Source organism: Oryx dammah, unplaced genomic scaffold (assembly GCF_014754425.2).
Source record: "Oryx dammah isolate SB20612 unplaced genomic scaffold, SCBI_Odam_1.1 HiC_scaffold_1, whole genome shotgun sequence".
NCBI classification, from domain to species: domain Eukaryota; kingdom Metazoa; phylum Chordata; class Mammalia; order Artiodactyla; family Bovidae; genus Oryx; species Oryx dammah.
This window is the reverse complement of record NW_024070185.1, coordinates 108514498-108541090: the sequence shown is the minus strand read 5'-3', so window position 1 is coordinate 108541090 and position 26593 is coordinate 108514498. Positions and strand designations below refer to the sequence as shown.

The window sequence follows — 26593 nt, the reverse complement described above, 5'->3', positions numbered from 1 at the left end:
ATTCTGAGTGAGTTGCGTCCTGCAGTGCCAGTAGCAGTAACCCATATTTAACCCTCGTTTCTGAAGGGACACCTAATTGAAGGTATAAATAGGTTAATCATAATAGTAATAGTACTTGACTGACTGTTTACTACCCTGCTAGGAGCATTTGCATGTCATGGTGACTTCAGGGAATAATAAGTAATTCAGCTACATGGCTGCAGTGAAGAAGAGGTGCATAAAGGCTGGAGAATCAAGCAAGACTCAGATTAAGAGAGGCCTTGTGAGCTAAGTGAGGTCATGTAGGGCCCATCTGAGGGTCAAATGGTAGCATTAGCAGGAAGATCAAAAGACCACCAAAGTTCCTGCCAGACCTGGTTTCTCCTCTTTAGAGATGGATTATCTGGTGGTGCAGTGGTGAAAAATCTGCCAGCTGATGCAAGAGACGTGGGTTTGATCCCTGGGTCAGAAAGATCCCCTGGAGTGGAAAATGGCAACCCACTCCAGTATTCTTGCCTGGAAAATCCCAGGGACAGGGAAGCCTGGCGGGCTGTAGTTACAGGGTCTCAACAAGTCGGACACAACTGAGCACCATCCACACATCTGTATAAAAACCAAAGACTCCTCCAGAGGTCAACATTTTAAAATGTAAAGAAGAATCCATCTTTGAGCCATGTTTGTAAGGCAGATTAAAACATTTTAGTTAAAGGCAATTGGAAATCTCTAAGCAGTTGAACTGTAGTTCTATTGAGAACCTGTGAAATCCATTGTTTTCTAAATGTTTTCTACCAAAGAAACACACCAATGGTAAGTGACTAATATCACTGATCAATATTGACTCCATAATACATGCAAATAAATTTCCTTCACTTCAAATATATCTACGGTCATTTGAATGTTCTCGCTTTCTCCTGAAGATCTTTTCCCGAAAATGATGGCAAAAGTATTTTGTTTGTTTTAACTTGACCCGTCTTTCGCAACCCAGTTTAATTATTTTACAGGTTTCCTTCTGAAACGAATAGGTCAGATAATGGTGGTGGTTTAGTCTCTAAGTCATGTCCAGCTCTTGCAACCCCATGGCTTCTCTGTCCGTGGGATTCTTCAGACAAGAATACCGGAGTGGGTTGCCATTTCCTTCTCCAAGGTCAGACAATAGTAACAGATTTTTGCCATTTCAATAATGTATGTAAGAGACACTGTTAACGAACTTTGTATATCAAATTTTCCTTTGTGCACCTTTTTTCCTAATAAATTCAGTACAAAGTGTTGGTAAAATAGAATCTTATTAATTCAAAAGAAGGGTCACCAATGTGAATATAAAACATGAATTATAGAAAACTGTTTAAAGAAATCTGTTTTACTAAGCCAGAAATCAGTGCTAGTAGAAGGAAGGTAGTAAATAAAAACTTTCTAGCAAGCATCATAAGGCTTCCCTGGTGGCTCAGACAGTAAAGAGTCTGCCTGCAGTTTGGAAGACCCAGGTTTGATCCCTGGGTCAGGAAGATCCCCTGGAGAAAGGAATTGCTACCCACTCCAGTTTTCTTGCCTGGAAAATTCCATGGACAGAGGAGCCTGGTGGACAACAGTCCATGGGGTCACAAAGAGTTGGTCACGACTGAGCAACTAACACTTTCACTTTCAAGCATCATAAAAATCTTAAAAATTTTTTTCTAAATTAAATTCAAGGCTCAGACCATAGGAAGCTTTGTTTTCTTTAAGCTCTTTTATGAAAATGATTAAAAACCTCATTGAAAAGTATAGCGTACATTTATTTTTTAGAAAAGAAATATATTCTGTGCCTGAATGAATGCAAATTTTGAATTTGTGGTGTCTGAATTAATAGATATTGAGGATATCCATTCTCTGGTAAAAACTAAAGTATTTGATTCATCTTTTATTTTGTAGAAAATGATACAGCATCCTCAGCAGGATACTTTCATTGCCAGCCACAATCTTTTCTCCACCTAACATTCAGCTTCTTTCTGGAACAGATGGACAGGGAGGCCTGGCATGCTGCAGTCCATGGGGTCGCAAAGAGTCGGACACGACTGAGCAACTGAACTGACTGAACTGAACTGAACAGACCAAGGACTTATTCCTTTGCAGATCTGTCTTCTTCTTCTGCCATTTCCAATGCCAATGACGCTACCATTCAGGTCTTCTCTAGAAAGACAGCTCACAAGCCCTTCTGAACCAGGCCCATTCTGAAATCACCTTCATGTGAAACTAAATCCCGCTGGGTCTCCATCAGAGCGTCTCCAGAGTCAGGCTTTCATGATAATACTTTCAGAGCAATTGCCTGGTCAAGAGACAGAAGACAATCAACTTACTGATTTTTAACTTTGAGACGTTCATTGCAGTGCCAAACTTTTATGTTAGAATCCTTTATTTGTATTAATCAAAATAAATTCTCTAGGTGTAAATCTGTATAAAATATCTTCTCATAAAAATCTTCTACTTTTATACCTGGGCATTAAAGAGTGTTTCCATTCCAATTTTATTTTTCCTACTCAGAAGTACCTCTTCTTGACATTAATAATTAACCAGTAAACCAACTTACCCAAGTTCTTCAATCTCGATTTCTTTAAAAAGGAGAGTTACTTCAGGAAGGTCATATCGATGGTTTACCAGTGCCTCCAGCATGGGCCTGTGGGGCATACTTTGTTTTTTAATCTTCCTGGGGAAAAGTTGGGGCCAGGAACAAACGTAAGTAAAAGAAACTATCTTCATTTTTCAATGCATCTTATCAAGGCAATGAGTGAAAAATCAAATACAACAAACTATGTTAATTTGTACATTACTTTCTACTTCTGGGAACACTAATAGTCTCATCTCTGAGTAAGAAAATCATGTAGCATTTTGATTTGATGTGTGGCTAACAATGGGACAGTTTTACAGGTTTGTTTTTTGTGTGTGTGTTTTTAACTTTAAATTTTGTATAAGGGTATCACCTATTAGCAATATTGGGATCGTTTCAGATGAACAGTGAAGGCACTCGGCCATATATATACATGTATCCATTCCCCCCCAAACACTGTTCTCATCCTGACTGCCACATAACTTTGAGCAGAATTCCAGGTAGGAGTTTATTGGTTAACCATTTTAAATAAAGCAGTGTGTATATGTCCATTGCTGCTGCTGCTGCTAAGTCACTCCAGTCGTGTCCCACTCTGTGCCACCCCAGAGATGGCAGACCACCAGGCTCCCCCGTCCCTGGGATTCTCCAGGCAAGAACACTGGAGTGGGTGGCCATTTCCTTCTGCAATGCATGAAAGTGAAAATTGAAAGTGAAGTCGCTCAGTCGTGTCCAACCCTCAGCGACCCCATGGACTGCAGCCTTCCAGGCTCTTCCATCCATGGGATTTTCCAGGCAAGAGTACTGCAGTGGGGTGCCATTGCCTTCTCCGATATGTCCATTAGGGGATTGTTATTTATAAAACTTTACATGAGTGATTATTCAAATTCTTCTTCAAAAAAAACACAACTAAATTCAAGATAGCAAACTTTCTTGCATTGATTGCTTATTTCTATTTGGTGTAGAATTTTCCTGTGTTTTCTGCGTACTGTACATAGTAAAGCAAGAGTTACTTGGGGGTCAATTCTAATACTGTGGTTTGAAATCTATTGATGTAATTACTTCTAAATTTGTGAACTCATGCTTCACAAATTACACACGATCGTTTATTGAAAATTATTATTGAAACATTTGTATTTAAAACTAGGTCTTAAAATATTGATCTCATATCTAGAAATAACATCTTAGTATTGAAAAGGAACTGGAGAGTATCTAATGAAACCTATATCAAATGTAAGTATAAATCCAGACAGAGGCAGTAACTTGCCAAAGGTCACACCACTAAAACAAACAGCAGTAGAATCCGTATTAAGGACTCCTCTTTATTACTTCAGATTTTTTTCCATTTTGTCATAAATGTACACACATAAAATGCACAATGAATATCAATGTATACCTGAGATGTCATAAAGTTTAGCACGCTCCCACCCCTAATCTCACATGGCCACCCCATTTCCTAGATTCTGTTATTCCATCTTAAAAGACAGCCAACTGCAGTTCAGAGAGATTGGATCAAATGACTGCAGAGTAGTGGTGGAACTAGGGCCAGAACCTAGGTCTCATGATGCTGAATTTTTTCCTGCTACACTGTACTGACCCTTAATAAGCACATTCTCTGTTTCTCTGAAAAAATAACAGTATACCATTTACAACATGGGAGTCAATAGATTTAATTGATTGATTCAGCTAAAACTTTTCAAGAACTTGGCACTGAGGATGTATTGGGCTGGCCAAAAATTTCGTTTGGCTTCATGGGGACAAGCCGAATGAACTTTTTGGCCAACCCAATAGTAGATGGTATAGAGCTTGCATTCAAGAAGGAGAAGAAAATGACTCAATAAACGAACCAATGAGTGAATGAATAAGGTCAGGTGGCTATAGGTACCATGAAGAAAAAAATATAAAGGAAAATGTGAGGATAAAGAAATGATTGGGCGCCATACCAAAGTGTAGACGGGGAACATTCTCTACAGAGGTGACACCCGAGCAGAGCTTGCAGGAAGTGACAGAGCAAGTCAGGCAAATATTTGCGGAAAGAACATTCCAGATAGAGGCCAAGCTAGCATTTGTGCCTCTTCGCAAGTTCAGTGGCCATGTTCTCTACAACTATTGAAAGAAAATAGGAAAAATACGAAATACTTTATATGATAGATTGTGTTAGCATTGCATCAGTAAGAATCAAAATATGTATGAGTAGGTGGTTGCAGAGCTATCAAAAGAAAACTTCTAATAACACCAATTTTAAAAATAACTTTTATTTCATTTCGGTTCAGTCAGTCACGTCCAACTCTTTTGCAACCCCATGGACGGCAGCACGCCAGGCCTCCCTGTCCATCACCTCCCAGAGTTTACTCAAACTCATGTCCATTGAGTCAGTGATGCCATCCAACCATCTCATCATCTGTCGTCCCCTTCTCTTCCCACCTTCAATCTTTCCCAGCATCAGGGTCTTTTCAAATGAGTCAGTTCTTTGCATCAGGTGGCCAAAGTATTGGAGTTTCAGCTTCAGCATCAGTCCTTTCAATGAATATTCTGGACTGATTTCCTTTAGGATGGACTGGTTGGATCTCCTTGCAGTCCAAGGGACTCTCAAGAGTCTTCCTCCAACACCACAGTTCAAAACCATCAATTCTTTGGCATTCAGATTTCTTTATAGTCCAACTCTCACATCCATACATGACCACTGGAAAAACCATAGCCTTGACTAAACGGACCTTTGTTGGCAAAATAACTTCTCTGCTTTTTAACATGCTGTCTAGGTTGGTCATAATTTTCCTCCCAAGGACCAAGCGCCTTTTAATTTCATGGCTGCAGTCACCGTCTGAAGTGATTTTGGAGCCTCCCAAAATAAAGTCTGACACTGTTTCCACTGTTTCTCCATCCATTTGCCGCGTCTTTCAGAATTTTCCACAGTCCACTCTTATTTATTTACTTACTTTTGGTTGTGCTGCGTCTTTGTCGCCTCATGGCTTTTCCCCACCAAGCAAGGGCTGCTCTCCGGCTGTGATGCTCAGGCTTCTCACTGAGGTGGTTTCTTTTGCTGTAGAGCATGGGCTTTCAGGAACTCAGCCTTCAGAAGTTGTGGCTCCTGGGCTCCCGAGCTCTAGAGCACAGGCTCAGTAGTTCTGGCACACAGGCTTAGCTGCTCTTTGGCATGTGGGATCTTCCCGGATCCAACCCATGTCTCCTGCATTGGCAGGCAGATTCTTTACCACGGAGCCACCAGGGAAGCCCAAAGGCAAAATTAAAACAGCTTTCCCCACCCCGACTAAACTTCTCTCGAAAAACTCTTGATAAATTCAATTTAGTCTGGCAATTGAAAGTGTTAATTCAGGAAATAGGTTGCTCCGGTTCAGTTCCTACTTCTGTAATTTAATAGCTGTGTGACCTTGGGCAAGTTAATTACCAGCTTCCTCCTCTGTAAAATCAGAGTAATAATAAGGTCTTTTTCATAGGATGGTTGTCACAGCACAGTGACATATATACATATATAAATACATATATGTATGTATAGTGCTTAAAATAGCCTCCTAGAACTGAGTAAGGTTTCAGTAAATATATCTCAAATTTGGAAAACTCAGCAGTGGCCACAGGACTGGAAAAGGTCAGTTTTCATTCCAATTCCAAAGAAAGGCAATGCAAAAAGAATGCTCAAACTACTGCACAATTGCACTCATCTCACATGCTAGTAAAGTAATGCTCAAAATTCTCCAAGCCAGGCTTCAGCAATACGTGAACCGTGAACTCCCTCATGTTCAAGCTGGTTTTAGAAAAGGCAGAGGAACCAGAGATCAAATTGCCAACATCCGCTGGATCATGGAAAAAGCAAGAGAGTTCCAGAAAAACATCTATTTTCTGCTTCATTGACTATGCCAAAGCCTTTGACTGTGTGGATCACAATAAACTGTGGAAAATTCTGAAAGAGATGGGAATACCAGACCACCTAACCTTTATTTCGGAGCCCCCAAAATAAAGTCTGACCCTGTTTCCACTGTTTCTCCATCCATTTGCCATGTCTTTGCCAACGAAGATCATGGCATCTGGTCCCATCACTTCATGGGAAATAGATGGGGAAACAGTAGAAACAATGTCAGACTTTATTTTGGGGGGCTCCAAAATCACTTCAGATGGTGACTGTGGCCATGAAATTAAAAGACGCTTACTCCTTGGAAGAAAAGTTATGTGCTTGCTCCTTGGGAGGAAAATCTGTATGCAGGTCAGAAAGCAACAGTTAGAACTGGACATGGAACAACAGACTGGTTCCAAATAGGAAAAGGAGTACGTCAAGTCTGTATATTATCACCCTGCTTATTTAACTCCTATGCAGAGTACATCATGAGAAACGCTGGACTGGAAGAAACACGAGCTGAAATCAAGATTGCCGGGAGAAATCTCAATAACCTCAGATATGCAGATGACACCACCCTTATGGCAGAAAGTGAAGAGGAACTAAAAAGCCTCTTGATGAAAGTGAAAGAGGAGAGGGGAAAAGTTGGCTTAAAGCTCAACATTCAGAAAACGAAGATCATGGCATCTGGTCCCATCACTTCATGGGAAATAGATGGGGAAACAGTGGAAATAGTGTCAGACTTTATTTTTGGGGGCTCCAAAATCACTGCAGATGGTGATTGCAGCCATGAAATTAAAAGACGCTTACTCCTTGGAAGAAAAGTTATGACCAACCTGGACAGTATATTCAAAAGCAGAGACATTACTTTGCCAACTAAGGTCCATCTAGTCAAGGCTATGGTTTTTCCTGTGGTCATGTATGGATGTGAGAGTTGGACTGTGAAGAAGGCTGAGCGCCGAAGAATTGATGCTTTTGAATTGTGGTTTTGGAGAAGACTCTTGAGAGTCCCTTGGACTGCAAGGAGATCCAACCAGTCCATTCTGAAGGAGATCAACCCTGGGATTTCTTTGGAAGGAATGATGCTAAAGCTGAAACTCCAGTACTTTGGCCACCTCATGTGAAGAGTTGACTCATTGGAAAAGACTCTGATGCTGGGAGGGATTGGGGGCAGGAGGAGAAGGGGACGACCGCGGATGAGATGGCTGGATGGCATCACGGAGTCGACGGATGTGAGTCTGAGTGAACTCCGGGAGATGGTAATGGACAGGGAGCCCTGGCATGCTGCGATTCATGGAGTCGCAAAGAGTCGGACACGACTGAGCAGCTGAACTGAACTGAACTGATCAAACCTGAACATTTCTCATTTTCTGCTGTTTCTGCATAAATACATGGGAAATTGAGAAGATGGTTGGAAAACTGGAGATTCTTTTCCCCCTTTCCTGTAAATGGTTCCAAATTACTTGTCATGTAGAAGAATTACCAGTTGTTTTAAAGTGTTTATTTGCTTCCAAATTAGTTTCATTGTTATTAGAGACTTGCTGATTTTTAAAAGCCTTTTGAAATGTCAGTGTTGACGCGCGTGTGTGCTGTGTGGCTTTAGTCGTGTCCAACTCTGTGACTCCATGGACTGCAGCCCACCAGGCTCCTCTGCCCACGGGATTCTCCAGGCAAGAACACTGAGCAGGTCGCCACACCCTCCTCCAAGAGACCTTCCCAGCTCAGAGATCAAACCCACACCTCTCATGTCTCATGCATTGGCAGGCGGGTTCTTTACCACCACGCCACTGGGGAAGCCCATAGTGTTTGAGGAATCTGCAATAATTCTGCCCGCTGGGCTGGCCTGTGCCCTCTAGCCCTAATCAGCTGCTTGAATTATTCAATCACCTTTTGGGTTGAAACACACTTCCTTTTCTATTAATAGCATAGGTAGCTCTCACTATTCCAATTAGATACTTTTACAATATACAATTAATAACCTAGTTTATATTTGTAAGTTTTCTTTTAATAAAATTATGAAAATTCACCCATTTTAAGATTTCTATTTCAAAAACTTATATTGATTCATGTCCATTCTTGATACACCACATAAAATATAAAACTGAGGGAACAGCCCACTGTTTATAAGCATAGTTTATAACCTTGATCTCAGTTATGCACATAATAGAGAGTGAGGCCTGAATATAAAGACCTGCCTCATTCACTTATAAGCCATGTGACCTTGGTCTAAATTAACCTCTTGTCACTTGCAAAATAGGAATAATAATAGCATCTACGTCACTGGCCTGTTGTAAAGATTGGGTTGTATGTAAATCCCTTGTACAGCCTCTCATTCCTCATTTTGTTATTATCATTATGTTGTATGACTGTTATCATTTGTTCTGCAAGGATCGCAATTACTACTTTCATTTCTAAATGCATTTCCTGGCTCACTGTTATTCTACTCATTTCTTTATCCACCCACTAGGATAACATAACAGTTATAAGAGTATTTCCTTTCAACTAATTCAGCAGACTTAATGAATCTAACATTTATTGAGTACTAAGCATGCTTACTCCTTGGAAGGAAAGTTATGACCAACCTAGATAGCATATTCAAAAGCAGAGACATTACTTTGCCAACTAAGGTCCGTCTAGTCAAGGCTATGGTTTTTCCAGTAGTCATGTATGGATGTGAGAGCTGGACTGTGAAGAAGGCTGAGCGCCGAAGAATTGATGCTTTTGAAGTGTGGTGTTGGAGAAGACTCTTGAGAGTCCCTTGGACTGCAAGGAGATCCAACCAGTCCATTCTGAAGGAGATCAACCCTGGGATTTCTTTGGAAGCAATGATGCTGAAGCTGAAACTCCAATACTTTGGCCACCTCATGTGAAGAGTTGACTCATTGGAAAAGACTCTGATGCTGGGAGGGACTGGGGGCAGGAGGAGAAGGGGACGACCCAGGATGAGATGGCTGGATGGCATCACTGAGTCGATGGATGTGAGTCTGAGTGAACTCCGGGAGATGGTGATGGACCGGGAGGCCTGTCGTGCTGTGATTCATGGGGTCACAGAGCCGGACATGACTGAGCGACTGAACTGAACTGAAATATGCTAGATGCTTTCAGATAGATATTCTTATTTCATCCTTAGCACCCTGGTAAAGAAGGTGATTGGGCTTCTGCGCAGGCTCAGCGGTAAAGCATCAGCCTGCCAGTGCAGGAGACGTGGGTTCAGTCCCTGGTTTGGGAAGACCCCTTGAAGTAGGAGATGGCAAAACCCACCCCAGTATTCTTGCCTGGGAAATACCATGGACAGAGGAGCCTGGCGGGCTATAGTCTATGGGGTTGCAAAGAGTCAGACACGATTTAGTGGCTAAACAACAAAAAAGGTAATATTTAAGGTATGTTATTTAACTCTTCAGAGAGAGTTAGTGACTTTACCATGGTCACTCAGCCAGCAGATGGCAGAGCTGGAATTCAATCTCTGGTACCTATGTTGATTTTTTCTGCATGAGGCAAAAATATGGAACCTATTTATCATTAAAAGTTTTCCTTTGCTACAGAAGCTCAGGGAAGGTGCTATCACTACCTTTCTAGAGGTTAACAAAGTCACCAGCTCTATTTCTAAAGTCTTAATTCCAAGGTATTTTTTCTTGGAAACTGTGCTGAAATGATTGTAGATCGCAAATAAATGTTAATTTTAAAATATCATTTCAAGTTGAGAAAAAGTGCCCAATGTAAATCTAATCTATCAAGTGAGCTAAAAAGTTAGAAATATAACAAAAATGTCATATAAAAATACTGATCCTTCTCTTTCCTATTTCAACAGGTATGTCATTTCAGCACCAAAAGTGTTCCATGTTGGAGCATCTGAAAATGTTGTGATTCAAGTTTATGGATACACTGAAGAATTTGATGCAACAATCTCAATCAAAAGCTTTCCCGACAAAAAAATCACTTACTCGTCAGGCCATGTTACTTTATCCGCAGAAAATAAATTCCAAAATTCTGCCACCTTAACAGTATGTATTTATCCTTCAGTTTCTTTATACATACAGAATATTCTCAATAAAATGTGTACCCAGTTTGGATATTGATAACAGAGATTTGGTCATTTATACCAAACTACCACTGTGTGATTCCTAGACGATGTCAGTCGCTAATGATGATATGGGTGAAAAAGAAAATTCTAAATAGGAGAGTTGTATCTGCTTTTTAAGTAGTGTATGAAAACTTTAACATTCTTATTGGAACCAGAACATGTGGAGGAGGAGATGGCAACTCACTCCAGTATTCTCCTGGACAGAGGAGGCTGATGGGCTACAGTCCATGCGGTTGCAAGGAGCCGGGCACGACTGAGAGACTAACACTGATGTGAACAGATTTGGAAATGAATGGAAAGCACTTATTTACTGTGAAAATTACTAATGCAAGGAAACAGACCAAAATGAACACGCATATCGATCTGTCATGCATTGCCTACGAAAATCCATGGATGCTATTTGTTTAAACTCCAATATCTTACAATCAAAACTTCTGAAACTAATAAATTATTGATTACTAAAGTGAATAGCTCTCATGTATAACCATAGTTAATAGAAAGAACAACCTGTACCAAATGAATTTTCCTTCTATTGGGCTTCCCTGGTGGTTCAGACAATAAAGAATCCGCCTGCAGTGCAGGAGACTGAATTTCGATCCCTGGATCGGGACGATCCCCTGGAGAAGGGAATGGCAACCCAGTCAGGTATTCTTGCCTGGAGAATTTCATGGACAGAAGAGCCTGGCGGGCTACAGTCCATGGGGTCAGAAAGAGTTGGACACAGCTGAGGGATTAAGATATTGTTGTACAGTTTGGTTAGAAAATTGCTCGTAATTCATTTCGTATTAAGAACTCTGATAACTAAAAATAACTTTCATATTTACTGTTTCCTTATCCAAGTGAAAAATATTGTTTTAAATTCTGATATAAATTCAAAAATAAAGAACCAAAAAATCAGAGACTTCTAGACTTGGAAGGGCCTCTGAGGCTTATTAGACCAGTGCTTCTTTAACGTAAGTTCTTTAAAAAGAGATTAAACTCTGAAATTTTATAAACAGCTGAAAGTTAGAATTACATTGATATTTACCATTTTGAGTTTATTTTATAAATGTTTTGATTTTATAATTATACAAAAGTCATAAGCACAAGAATATTATACTGACTTTTAGGTCTGTACATATTTAACACTGTACTGAAAATATTTCTTTATTTTTATAAATAACAAAAAGTCAACACTGAGAGTCTTCCAGAATATCTTACCCTTTAAAAGTGTTCTATATATTACTCAAATTTCAGAAACACTGATCTAAATAAATTCTAACCAAACGTAGGAATTCTTTGCTTCATATCCTTGATGATAAGTGCTCTAACCTTATAGCAAACAGGTCGACTTATTAGGTTTATGAAGAAATAAAATTCATTTCCCCAAAGAAGAGTTTTATCTGCTGCCATTAGCCACAAACATGTGGCTGTTATCTTTAAATTTAAATCAATCAAATGTAACTAATATAAAAAATTCAGTTCATCACTCATACTAGCCATGTTTCTAGTGCTTAAATAGCTACAGATGGCATGTACTGAGCAGCGCAGGTACAGGACATTCCCCTCACCACAAAGAGCTCTACTGAACAGTGCTAACTTAAATGGCTAGTTTGGAAAAGTAAATTAGGGTGGGGAAATCGTAAAAACCGATGCATATCTTAAGCATTTAAATTTATCTTAACATTACAATATACCTTTATTTGCTAATCGTTTGATGTTGTGCCAAGGTCTTTTCTTGGGTCCAGTTGCAGCAGCAAGCCTTATTCACAATGTGTCACACCTTTAACGAGTCATCTGTTCTGCCGTTTCTATTTCCTTGAAGTAGAGAAAAAACTGAGGTACTTGTAAAGCAATCTGAGTGCAGAATCTTTATAGATTCTTACTGCTTTTCCCAACGTTTACAGTACTCTCCTATATCTAATTCAACATGGTTGGTTGTATTACTTAGCTTTTATCTCAAACTGGAAACTGTACTGCTCAACCATGGGAACAGAGGATGTGAATATAATACAGTGTCTTGAGCATCAGTCAGGATGTTGAACAGAGGGAACGGAGAACATGGACTAATCCAGCAAACCGAAGAGGTTAAAGCTTGTTAAGAGAGCTGTGGTTCAGATGGTAAAGGGTCTGCCCACAGTGTAGGAGACACAGATTTGACCCCTGGGTCTATTCTTGCCTGGAGAATCCCAGGGACAGAGGAGCCTGGTGGGCTACAGTCCATGGGGTCACAAAGAGTCAGACACGACTGAGTGGCTAACACTTTCATAGTAGTAGTTTCACTAAATGCATATAAAATTTGGGAAGCATAAAACCAAAAATTTTTTAATTATTTAAAGCTGAATGTTGATTATGATGTTTGATACGGAAGGGCTTGGAGCAAAAGTTATTTACTACTTTGGCTCCTAAACTACTTTTTAAATAACATGTTTTATAACTTTAAAATTATTATAGTCTTTCCCATCAACATTTTCTTTTACAGATACAACCCAAACAGTTGTCTGAAAGACAAAGATCAGTTTCACATGTGTATTTGGAAGTTATATCAAAGCATTTTTCAAAAGCAAAAAAAATGCCAATAACCTATGACAATGGATTTCTCTTCATTCATACAGACAAACCTGTTTACACTCCACACCAGTCAGGTAGAGTATACGATACTTCTTTCTCTGGGGAGTAGTGCGATGGGTATTGACTCTATGCTTTTTTCCCTTCAAGCTTGAGGAACTAGATAACGGATGATGGCATTTATTTAAACTGAACTCTGGATGTGGGGAAGAATTATCTATGTTTAATTTTTATTTTGCATTGGAGTAAAATTGACTTACAAAGCTGCGTTAGTTCCAGGTGTACAACAAAGTGACTCATTTGTACATATATATGTATCAAATTATCTTCACTTTTAGGTTATTACAGACTATTGAGCAGAGGCCTCTGGGCTATGCAATAGGTCCTTGCTGGTTATCTGTCTAAATAGAGCAGTATGAACACTGACGAGCTCATTCTGTGAGGCCACCAGCACTGTGATAACGAAAGCAGAGACACCACAAAATGAGAAGACAGGCCAATATCACTGTGAGCTTTTCAACACTTGAGTTTAAGTGGAGACGGACTTCCAACTTGATCAAAAAAGAGTCTCAATCCCCAGTGATTTTTACACTTCTAAATATAATTTTAATTTTAAATTCATATGGAAATTGTTAAATAATTATATGGAATTTAGTTTTTAAATTTTAAATATAAATCTTATATTCATATGGAAATCACAAAAATCAACAATTACATTATCTACCCTGTCAGTTGTTCCCAAGTAGGAAATAAGCTATTTAAGAATTGTGAAATGTAGTGTTAGGTTTTATTATTAAACAAGCCAAAAGAGGTAACTGCAAATATAATTTTGGCAATGTAAAAATAATTTGTTATAAAGTAGCGATCATGAAAACATTCTATTACTTTGCAGCTAATTCTCAAATTCAGAAAACAAATCAAACCCTAGGGTATCAGATGATTCAGCAAAAAGTAAGTGAAGTCACATAAATAAATGGATATTGATTTTCTAAGGAGATCTACCTAAAGAAAGTTCCTATTAGAACACTGTTTTGTATTAGTGGTTTATCTGTTAGAGGGGGAAAGGACAGGGTAGCCAATCAGAACTCTGATTGGTGAATGGCTGGACTTATACCCAATGAACAAAAAACCAAACACAGAAAAGTGTGAATGCTGCTCACATATGTTCACGTATCTGCAAAATCTTCAATTCCTCCATCACTCCCTGTTGCCAAAATTAACTTTTGAGCAAATCAGGATGGGATTATAAGAGAATTGTACATGGAAGGGGAAGGTTTTGGAGTTTCAATATAGCATTATTGGTGAAGGAAAGAGGACGAGAGGCAAGACCAGCCAGTTTTGTTGAAAACCTTTCAAGTAGTGCATACTTGCTACATGTTGTTGGATGCTGATGACAGTATGGAGTGGAGTGGGCCCGCACCATTACCGTTTTAGCGAGGGCTCCTGTTATGGCCAGCTCAGAAAGAAAAGGCCTAGAAAGGTTGGGGTATTGCTTCCAGCTTGGACGTAATATCATTGCCAGAATAGCATCCAATTGACTCCAAGAAGATGACTTGGTGTTCATTGAAATAGTCTTTGCCCATAAAGTTTGAGCCCTTTTTAAAAATCATGAAAGTGAAGTGAAGTCGCTCAGTCGTGTCCGACTGTTTGCGACCCCATGGACTGTAGCCTACCAGGCTCCTCCCTCCATGGGATTCTCCAGGCAAGAGTACTGGAGTGGGTTGCCATTTCCTTCTGCAAGGGATCTTCCTGACCCAGGGATCGAACCCGGGTCTCCCACATTCCAGGCAGACTCTTTAACCTCTGAGCCACCAGGAAAGCCCTTTAAACATCATACCCCAAAACAAATATACCATCACCCTTGTCCTCCTTGCATATTAGAGGATGCTTCTTTAATTGGGTCTTGTTGACACTACTTACTATTTAGGGTTCTCATCTTTTTTTTCTCTTGTTTAATTTTTGGCCGTGCCCTGTGGCATGCAGGACCTTAGTTCCCTGACCAGGGATTTAACCTGTGCCCTTCGCAATGGAAGCATACAGTCTTAACCACTGGCCCTCCAGGCAAGTCCCTAGGGTCCTCATCTTTGTCCATCAAGCAGCCTGATACCCAGACCCTGGGACTTCTTGTTAGCTCTTAAGGTTTCCCTTAAGAACGGCCCCATTTGTTATTTCTTTATCAGAACTTTACCATATAGTGTCTTCATCTTAGAGTAGAGATGAGAGATCTCTAAGATCTCTCTAAGACCTATTCTATCTTAGAATAGATCATAGAAAAAACCAGAGCACCTCTCTCTAAATCTGACTCATCAATGAGAGGTAGCGAAGTATAGTTGTGAACAGCAGACTCTGGAGCCAAATTGCCTGAGTTCAAATCACAGTTGGGGCTCCTATTAGCTCCATGACCTTGTGTGAGTTAATCTTTCTGAGTCCCGTTTTCTTCATCTGTATAATGGAGATAGTAATGGAACTTACCTCACAGAGTTGTTGTGAGAGTTCGGTGAATTCATACGTATAAAGCACTGCAAACACTGCCTACCCCAGAGTAAGCGCCAGGAAAGTATTTTCCATTATCGTTTAATCTATGGAATAGCACAAAGCCTTAATTACACAGAAGAAAAAGAATTACTCAGTAATTCTTTTTGAAATTAATTACATCTTGCTATTTATAACTCTAATGTCCCAGTCCTCACATTTTAATCTGAAGATCCTTGAGGGATTTTTCATATAAGTACCTCTAGGATAGAGGCTTAGATCTTCAAGGCTTTACAGGATGAAGGATTTCAGAATATTGACCAAAATGCTTCCAATCTCACATAGCCTGTGTCCTGCGCTCCCCTCCTGCCTCATCACCCACCGGGCCGCCCCTCGTCCGCAGACAGCAGCCAAACTGACCTCTTTACAGTTGCTTTCTTATACCACTCTCCTGTCCGTAGTAAGGCCTGCGCACCTCTTCCCGGTACATTCATCACCTTCCTTGCCCTCTGAACTTCCACTCAACTCTTCCGTGCCATCACATAGAGGGCAGCCTTTTCTGCTTCAAGGCTCCCTGTGTCAGCCTCAGAAAGCCGGGGAGTGTCCTTCGCAGCATTTCCCACCCCTGGAAGTTGACAGTTACTTGTGGGATCTTGTGTTTGCCTCTCTACTCCACTCCGTTAGAGGAATTCCATGTCTGATTCGTCACCACCATATCTCGGTGCCTAACATAGTGTCTGCACATAGAAGGCATTCAATATATATATTTAAAAAGTCTATAAGCTATACCTTTGGTACAAAAAGCATTTATTGAACTTGCCTTTGATATACCCGGAGAAGGCAATGGCACCCCACTCCAGTACTCTTGCCTGGAAAATTCCATGAGCGGAGGAGCCTGGTAGGCTGCAGTCCATGGGGTCGCTAAGAGTCGGACACGACTGAGTGACTTCACTTCACTTCACATACCATCGCTATGAAGACAAGATTAATTTTCTAACCTAGCACAAACTGAGTTAGAAAGTGGACAAGCAGTAGCTATAGAAATAATAAAAATAAAATAAAAACAATAAGCATTAATTGGTTAGTTATTATGCGCTGGGTTATGCAAAGCTTTGTCTCATTTAGTCTCACCTGCTATGAAGCAGATACTAGCAGTCCTTTGTTATAGATGTCGGACCTAAGGGGTAAGAGGGATTAAGTATCCTATTCTGGGTCACGTTAGAAAGTGGCAGAGATAGGAATGGAACCAAAGTTTTTAATTCTAGGGCCCAAACTCTTAACTTTTGCAGCACACTGCCTCCGGCAGCAGCTCAGTGATGCTCAGGGCTGGACCAGGTATGTTCATAAGGCAGGAGAGAGGACTCGAGCTGAGAGACAGGGGTGAGGGGACAGCAGGGCAGAGGGATTTACTGAGCATTTCATTTTGATCTTATGGTCTTAGTGAAATCAATTTTAGAGAGCTTAATATGTGGCTTCTCAGGTAGAGCTTTGCATAATACTGACCCTTTAAAAGGTTTATGACATCAGTTCAGTTTTCTTTTGAGGTTAAAGTTCTGGCCATGAAATGATTTGAGCATCAGAAAAACCCTAGAGAAATTATAATACGTTATTGGAAGGAATTAAACCAGCGTGTTCCAGCAGCTAAGAGTTAAAGCTAAGCAGATGGATTTGTTTAAAAGGTGGGGATCTATTACCTGACAGGAAGACATGGAAGGGAACTAATTGTTATTGAGCCCCCTGCCATTATTCTTTTAACAATGAACAAATATTTGTAGGATCTGGCTCAATAAATATAACAAAACTGTACAATTCAAAACTATCCTTAGCAACAATAAGAGACAATTTGGGGCCATGTTGTAAGAGTGTATAGTCTGAAACAAACCACCTAATTTTTCATTAAAATCTTCAATTCTGAGATGATTTATTATATTCCTGGTATAACCACTCCAGTGTTCTTGGGCTTCCCTGGTGGCTCAGATAGTAAAGAATCTGACTGCAGTGCAGGAGACCTGGGTTCGATCCCAGGTTGGGTTGGAAAGATCCCCTGGAGGCGCGCATGGCAACCCGCTCCAGTAGTCTTGCCTGGAGAATCCTCATGGACAGAGAAGCCTGATGGGCTACAGTCCATGGGGTCACACTCAGTCCACATGACTGAGTGATTAAGCTCAATGCAACCATAGGGTAGACATCACTATTTTGCTACTATGAAATTTTTAATAAATTCTGGCCTAATTACAGATATAACTAATTTTGTACTATATATTTGTTCCCCCAAAGATATAAGCAAATACATTTTAATAAAGTGAACTGTTCTTTAAATTCATTAGAAGTAGCTCTTTAAAGGAATCCAAAAAGATTCTCTTTCAAAGAAAAAAATTTTAGTGATGTGCTGGGAAAGACTGAAGGCAGGAGGAGAAGGGGACAACAGAGGATGAGGTGGTTGGATGGCATCACTGACTTGATGGACATAAATTTGAGCAAACTCCGGGAGTTGGTGATGGACAGGGAGGCCTGGCGTGCTGCAGTCCACAGGGCTGGAAAGAGTCGAACATGACCGAGTAACCGAAATGAACTGAACTGAACTGAGAAGGATTCGCAATAAAAGAAAAAATTTTTAGTGATGTGTTTGTCTATAAGTTAACTTTTTCTTTCTTTTAAATACGAATTTTCATATATGATTATGTATTGAATCTTTAAGATAAGGCTCATCTCTTTTAAGGATGATTATTGAAAATATCAAAATACTGTGCTTCACAAAGTTATTGATGATATCGATTATTCTTACAGTAAAGGTTAGAGTTTATTCACTGAATGATGACCTGAAGCCAGCCAAAAGAGAAACTGTCTTAACTTTCATAGTGAGTATGTTTATTTAAATAATAATTTTATATTAAAATTTTTAAATTATTTAAATTTTCATCAGGACAAGATACTTTGTTCCATAACCCTGTCCTGACACCATACTAATTTATTCAATGTTCAGAAATGGTTATTGAACACCTTCTGTGTGTATAACATTATAGGTTTATTCCTTTACAATATGTAAAAATCTCATGAAAATGAAAATCTCAACAAGCTATGGTTTTGAACCAAATCATTTAAGTACATCCTTCATGATATATTTCTTAAAGACCACCCCTCAATCACTAAGAATTCAACTTAGTGAATTAATCCATCGATTCAACTAACTAAGAATTAGTTGAATGTCTATTAAGTATGATATTTTTGATTTGCACAATACAAGGTAAAGAATTACAGCCTGTGGCACTTATGCCTGAGGAGTTTAGAGTTTAGTAAGTAAGACACACTAGCACATGGAAAATAGTGCTAACCCCATGAGATAAAGATCGATAATTATCAGCCTTTCATGAGCCATGATGTACATAACAGATGTGTGCAATAAATTCCCATGGTCTTCCCAGTTCACATCAAAACCCTACAAAGTTTTATGAGGAAATAACTGCTCACCTATTAACAGTAGGTCCCCTACTGCAGGTTGCAGCACCTTTTTCTCCTACTCAAGGAACCAAAAAACCAAAAATCTTAACAGAACATGAGTGAAAAGAGGGCTGTACAGGAATAACCTTGAATCCTTTATAACTTACAAAAATTATGAAACTTTCATAAACTTTCACATCTAAGTATTTTATAAAGAATTATTTGAGGAGCATTAGTGTGTTCCAAGATTATGGTTGATAATTATTGACATAACTGTAAACTTTCAAAATTTCTAGCTAATAAATGAATTTTACAGCATATTTGCTTTGGAAAGTTCCAAATGAACACATGCAAAATTTAGATTCCAGTACCTATAAAGTGTGTAAGCTATTATTTGGTTCATTATAACATCAGTTTTTGTCATAGTTCATTTTTTTAGCCATACAATAGAGAGTTGAATCTCTTCTAGATAATTGAGACTAGGATACCCTGGACACTGATTTACTTTTTTTTTTTTTAAGTGAGGCAGGAGATGGAAGAAAGTCAAAAAAAGGAGGAAATGCCTTAAATGAGCCATATTTGTCCTTCACAACATTTAAATGGTTTTCCTCCTTCATATTTAATTTGAAGACATGATATTTGTTAGTAAATATTTCTATCAATCAAAGACAACGTAATCAGTTAATTTTTTAAATGTGATTTATATGCTTGGAAATTGTCTGTTTTTCTTCAAAGGATCCCGAAGGATCAGAAGTTGACATGATAGAAGAAAATGATTATACTGGAATTATTTCTTTTCCTCACTTCAAGATTCCGTCTAATCCTAAGTATTTTAAAGTTTGTTGTTGTTGTTTTTTAATAAAGTTTTCTGTAAAACAGACATCTGGAACTTTTGGGTATGATCGATAGATAACCAGTCAAATGGAGCCACCTAGTGTTAACAAAAAGTTAAGTGTGAAAGAAATGTGAAAGTCTTTTCAGGTCTCATGAAAAGCTAGGCTCAGGTTCTGGCAAGACAAACAAACCACTCCCAATACTTCTCACCAATCTTCTTCACATATAAAAATTAAAATTTGGAAGAAGCAAAAAAAAAATAGTACCTAGGCCTTTTTCTATCAAAACCATCAACCTTCCACCCTTCAAGGAATCTAACAGACTGTCAGTCTAAAAGGCTGGTGTTGTCCCACGTCTTGCTTTGACCAATAAAAATATTGGTCTTCTGTAGTCTTTACTGCATAGACTTCCAGAAGACAGATTTCAAGAGGGAAGAGCTTAGTGAAGTCATTTCCTCCATTTGGTCTCACGCTAGAGGATTAAGAACATGTTTAAACAGAACCCAACGTGATAAAAATTTAGTGAACACATTCCTGGGAAATGTCAAAGTACAACAGGAATGAGAAATTTAAAATAGAAATAAAGAATACAGAGTCCCTGCCTCCCTCAAACTTAAAGGAGGATGGATAAGTGCATATAAAAATGACTGTGATATCACTTTAAAATCTTCTTCTGGTCATTTTTGCTCTGCCCTCTGGAAGAGAGTTCACAGTTAATTCACTGTACTGAAGATCTTCTAGAAATGTGGATGAAATTGGGGGATTTACATAATTTGGGTAATTTTAAAATTGTGTACCTCCTTGAAAATATTCCGTAATAGCAAAGAATTGATCCGATTATTGTATAACTATTATCATTTCTCCAGCTGCGTCTTATGCCAAGTGGTAGATTATGCCAGATTATGTATCAGCCATGAGAGCCTCCTAGGACCATTGCTTTCCTACCCCAGTACCTTTTCACAGGTTGTCCCCTCTGCTTAAAATGTGCTTCATCTCACTCTTCACAAAGCTGGCTTCCTCTCATTCTTTAGGACGTGGGTTAAATGCTCTCTTTTCAAAGAGGCTATCTTGGATCCAACATCGCATGTAGTCCCTCTCTTCCATTTTCTTGTCTCTCTCCTCCTTTTACTTTCTTATTTTCTTCATGGCACTTATCTCAGTTTTGTAAGTAATTCTTTATTAACTTACTTGCCTTTACTCCCCACTAGGCTATAAACTGGGACGTCCCTGGTGGCTCAGAGGGTAAAGCATCTGTCTACAATGCGGGAGACCCGGGTTCAGTCCCTGGGTTGGGAAGATCCCCTGGAGAAGGAAATGGCAATCCACTCCAGGACTATTGCCTGGAAAATCCCATGGACAGAGGAGCCTGGTGGGCTACAGTCCGTGGGGGTCGCAAAGAACTTCTTGAGGACAGGGGTCCTGTCTGCATTGGTCACTTTCACATCGCTAGCCCCTCAACATAACAGGCACGTTTCATGACTTCCATAATTTTAAATATTTTGCTTCCATAGATACGGTGTGTGGACCATTCGAGCTAAATATAAAGAAGACTTTTCAACAACTGGAACCGCATATTTTGAAATTAAAGAATATGGTAATTTCTGATGATTAAAAGTTTACCTATGTAGAGTTAGCATTTTTGCAATAATTCTTTTCACAAATGAACTTAATGCAAAATCACTCCCAGACGAAAATGAGGCTGCTTGCTGGTATGGTTAGAAGTACTGATTGCGGCGGTGGGAGGAGTGGGCGTTGTCTGAATGCCTAAGCTCTGGGTGTAGCTGCCCTGTTAACCTTGAACAAGCACACCAACCCTCTGGACTTGTCTTCCTCATCACAGAGCTCCAAGAGACCTAGCCCCCTGAGGAGCTTGACTGGCTCAGGTCCTTTCCAGAATTAGGGTTTTAGGAGAAGCAGCCAGAGTTGAGGTGAACGGAAGCTGGTTAGACTGACAGGTGGTTTACTCACTTCATCACAACCCGTTAGTGAGCAAACAGGAGCATGTGCACTGCCTTACCCCAAGTCCAGTGCTGTTTTCCTTCTGACTCAGAAATGCCTAAAACATTGATCCAAAAATATCAGATAGTCTTGCTTTGAAATCAGTCATGTTAATGGACTAATAACGGACAAACCGCTTACCTTCCCATTTCTTGTAGTTGTTTGAGTATTTGTGTGCTCTGATACAAAGTTTAACTTTATTTTGCTTGAAGTCATTTTTTAATTCTCCCAATAGACTCATAATAATGTGGCGAATAAACACGTGAATTTTAGCAATTAGTAAACAGTGACAAAACAAACTTACTATCATGAAGCTCAACTTTAAAGATTATAGGCTCTAAATGACATATAATCCTAACTGGTCCCCTTTCCTCCACGCGTTTTTGCTGCTTCTTGCACATATCTAAAATTTATCCACCTCTTATTATCTGCAGCCACACGTCGATTTTATCACCAGGCTCCCTCATGGACTACTGGAAACCCACCCTCAACCCCCAGTTGCTACCTCTGCTTTGAAGTTATTCTTGCCATTACTTCACTATTGAGTTCCCACCGCCTCCTCATTGCCATCTCCTCAGCCTCATTTATGCCACTCCAGTAATGGTGACTTTGCATATGATCTGCCTACAGCCCCCTCCCTCTCACCTAGCCACCTCCCACTCACCTTCAAGTCTCGGTTGAAAAACCATTTATTCAGTGATGTTTTCCCTGAATTCTCTTTCCTGGGAAGGACTCCCTGTACTCACTTATAAATATCAGCTTTCGTAACGGTCTTAAGTGTTTGTGTAATTCTTTGCTTATGCTTGTCTCCCCTGCTCGACTGTGAGCTCAGTGAGGGTAGGGTTTGTCTATCGTGTTCACGGGTGTATCCCTCTTGGTAGGAGTGCGCAGGCGACATGGCAAGTAGGTACTGGATGAAACGATGAAATATTTCCTCTACTTCATATCTTGGAGAGAACATATCTGCCTTGATCTTTAATAACATAGGAATGCAGCCCAGAGCAACAGGTTGCATTGCTCTTTGACTTCTGTTTCCTCCCACATTTCAGGCAGATTCTTTACCGTTTGTGTTACGCAGAAAGGCCCTTTCACCATCTAGGAAACATATAAGCCATATCTGACCCCATCTCACTTACTCTCATGTGACAGTCTTGATCTACAATGTCAAGGTCATACAATCACCCAATTTCTGTTAAGTGTTGTGCAGGTTAATAGAATCTGTAAACCTTACTACACAGGCTGTGTTAGAACGAAGAGAAGACTGTGCTATTTTGGACAGGTGAAATTGTTTTCTCTTGGGCAATCAGGATACCAAAGAGACAGGGAAAAAACCCCTCCTTCCTTTCTGCCCTAATTTTTAATTTTGCATGAAGCTTCTTTCTTGTAGCTAATTGTAAGCTCTCGCTTACTGACTAAAGTGAGAGTTTTATGTTGGAATTTGGAGACTGGTTAGATTGTATCTATTAGGCAAAAAAGGGAAATGTTAAACAAGCAAGACATTTCTTTTTCCATTTTCAATTTAATAAACATTTGTTGAGCACATGCTATATTTGTGGCTCATGAGAAGGTTGAGGGAGGAGACACACAAAAATAAAGAGAATAGTCTTTTTTGTTTCAAGGAGCTCATCTAGCGGAGGAGTAGTCAATTGCCTGTAAGTGCTGAAATCAGAGTATAAGTAAAGATCTTCTAGCAGGCAGTGTATGAACAAACCTCTGATTGGTGGAACAGGAGGCTTCCCAGAGATCCTGTTGTCCACGATGATAGTAATGACAGGGTGGATGCTGCGCTGATGTCGCAGCTCATCCGGCTGTACCAGAAATGCAGTTGGTTGCTGTGCTTTAAAGACTGCTCTAATTCAAATGGTAATGTTGCTTCTTTGTTTTTATTTTCAGTGTTGCCACATTTTTCTATCTCAATAGAACCAGAAAGTAATTTCATTGGTTATAAGGACTTTACTAATTTTGAAATTACTATAAGAGCAAGGTAAGAACGTTTTTTATTTTGTTTTCAGATTTTTCAGTTAAACTGAGTGCTAACTTTGGTGACATTTGCCCAGAGTGAGATCTTTGATTTTTACCCCCAGTTTTATTGAGATATAATTGACCTATGACATTGGGAAAGTTTGAGGTGTACTGTGTGGTGAGCTGATACATTTATACACCGCTGAGATCTGTGATTTAGTGGCGATGTCTGGCATGACTTTGAAACTACCTGACTGAGAAGACATCAAGCCTGTAGTTTATTTGCTCATACTGATTTTAGCTGATTCCGATTTTAGTCTGGTTAATTATTCACCAGACCCCCCCCCAAAAAAATCCTAAAAACGTAAGTTCAGTGTGTATGTTTAGGAAGCAGCATGCCTTAGGATACTGGACTGAGATATGAAGCTTTAACTTCTTATCATTTTTAATGGCTTCATCAGCCAGCTAATGCTGCATAACTACTTTGGGACCCAGTGCCTTAAAACCACAACTATTTATGAGTCAGCTGGGCAGTTCTGCTGTCTGGGCCAGGCTGATGTCAGTGGGGCTCACCCATGTGCCTGCAGTCAGTTGGCAGGTGAGCTGGGGGCTGGCTGGCCTCGAAGGTCTTACTCAGATGCCTGACAGTTAGCTGGCAGTTGACTGAAGCTGCAAGGATGACTGGCCCATGTGTGTTTCTCATCAACCAACGGGCTAGCTTGTAGCAGCAGCAATGCTCCAAGAGAGAAAATGGGAGCATAAAAGTCCTTTTGAGGTTTATACTTTGGGACTAACACACAGTCACTTCCACCACATTCTTTTGTCCAAAGCAAATTACAGCATCAGCCTGAAGGAAACAGACTCTCTTCACACCCTTTGCATCCAAGGAGCTGCAAAGGCAGTAGACACATGGGGAGGTGGAGAATTGGGGTTATTTTTATAAGCGACCTACCATTTAAAAATGACCTAGTATAATTATTAAAAACAGTAACCGATTTATATAACTATATATGTCAGGCAATTTCCAAAGCATTCTGTATGCATTAGCTCATTTAATCTTTACAAAACTCTGTGTGAAAAATACAATTACTATCCCCACATTACAAACAGAAAAATGAAGGTACATAAATGTTAAGTAATTTGCCCAAGATCATACAGCTAATAAATCACATGGTCTCTCTTGTTCCAGAACCCATGCGTTCAAATGCTACCTTATACTGCCTCTCTTACTAGCGTTTATTCCTCAGATAGAGTGTTTGTCACTTAATCTAAGCCACTGTAAAAGGCTCACTGGACAGACAGTTGTAGAAATGGACTTCTTTTAACAGAGAGACTTACTTTTTTTGTTCAAACTACGAATAACAAACGTAAGATCTTGCTATCATGTAGGCTCTACAGAAAGTTTTCTTTATCATGGTTTTAATTCTAAACTAAAAAAGGAAATATGCAGTTAGAGTTTTTAAAAAGAACTTATATAACTGTGAGACTGGGCATGCTGCTTTAAAAGATGTAAAAGAAAATAAAGAGCAGTTCTCCACTGTTATCAAAATCATTGAGGAAGTGATGTGTTTTGTAAGAAAGAGGCCCAGACCTGACTCTTTTGATCTCCTCAAGATCAGTTTATTTCATCTAGCACAGAGTAATAAAAATTTGTACTTTGGCTTTATTACGGTGGCTTTATGAGGATGAAATGTAATGGTGGATGGAAAGGCACTTTAAAGTATGTCAAATGCTTTACGTGATTTTAAATTGTTACATTTTATCTGGACTTTATTATTGTAACGGTGTTAGCAGAACGATTTTATGGTATGATTATTTGACAGATATTTTTATAATAAAGTCGTCAACGAGGCTGACGTTTATATCTCTTTTGGAATAAGAGACAACTTAAAAGATAATCAAAAAGAAATGATGCAAAAAGCAATGCAAAGCACAACGGTAAGAGGTCCACTTGCCCCTAAAGATCCATCGTGAATGCTGGAGATGGAAAGTCGCTTCTGTGCCATCTGGTCTTCTGTATTGTTTCACAGAGGTGTGGAAATGGAAGCTTAGAAACCTTCCATTGACTCCTCACTGTCCTGAGGATGAAGCTCCGTCTCCTCGTCAGCAAGCCCCCTGCCGGCCCATCCCTCCCTTTCTTCTCCCTTGCGCTGGTCGCCCGTTTTGCCAACTCACCCCAGTCTCTCCCGCCTCCAGGTGTCTGCAGAGCTGCTCCTTCTGCCCGGGAGTGCCCTTCTGCTCTGTCACCTCCTGCTGCTTCTCTGCCTGGCTAACGCCGTCCCGCTCTTTGTCTCCATGTCTACACCCGTCCTGCTCCCTCAGGCCTTGAGTCACTCTCGGTGGAGCGTGTTTCACACTTTATATTGCAGTGGTTTTCAACCAAGGGTGATTTTTACCCCCAAGGAGACATTTGGTAATGTCCAGAGACATTTGTGGTTGTCACAACTGGGCAAGAGGGTCACATGAGCGTTTCGTGGGTCGAGGCCAGGGATGTTGTGAAACTCCTTCAGAGCAGTGCACCCCCTCAGCAAAGAATTACCCTGTCCAAAATGTCAACTGCTGAGGTTGAAAAACCACTACAGTTAGTAATGCTTTGTTTACTCCTTTATCGTTCTCTACACAAAACTCTCTGGGGTCTGAATCATTCCCACTATATGCCCAGAGCCAGCTCAGTTGCTGGCAAGTTTTGTAGGGGCTCTATAAAAATTTGTAAGTGAATGAATTACCGTGAGCTCACTGAGAAGTCACTGGCCCACAGTTAAGGCCGAGTGGTTGCTGGAGCTCAGAGGGCCCTGTCACCCTCTTCCCCGGCTCAGTGTTCTCTGCGTCACGCTGTGGACGGTAAGGGCTCACGTCATTTT

The 26593-nt window shown here is 39.9% G+C and overlaps 1 protein-coding gene across 2 annotated transcripts in view; it reads left to right on the top strand.

The window, feature by feature from the left end:
• Nucleotides 1-26593, top strand: part of C5 (complement C5) — a 139180-nt gene that overhangs the window by 41568 nt on the left and 71019 nt on the right. Inside the window, exons 1-8 of one of the 2 annotated variants that reach the window (XM_040242070.1) lie at nucleotides 2578-2685; nucleotides 10210-10402; nucleotides 12944-13106; nucleotides 18289-18359; nucleotides 19675-19766; nucleotides 21284-21366; nucleotides 23664-23754; nucleotides 25556-25670. In XM_040242070.1, coding sequence (XP_040098004.1) covers nucleotides 2621-2685; nucleotides 10210-10402; nucleotides 12944-13106; nucleotides 18289-18359; nucleotides 19675-19766; nucleotides 21284-21366; nucleotides 23664-23754; nucleotides 25556-25670 — 873 coding nt within the window. In that variant the 5' untranslated portion in view covers nucleotides 2578-2620. Of the gene's footprint in view, nucleotides 1-2577; nucleotides 2686-10209; nucleotides 10403-12943; nucleotides 13107-18288; nucleotides 18360-19674; nucleotides 19767-21283; nucleotides 21367-23663; nucleotides 23755-25555; nucleotides 25671-26593 lie in introns of those variants that run through there. The other variant, XM_040242080.1, reaches the window with a different exon arrangement.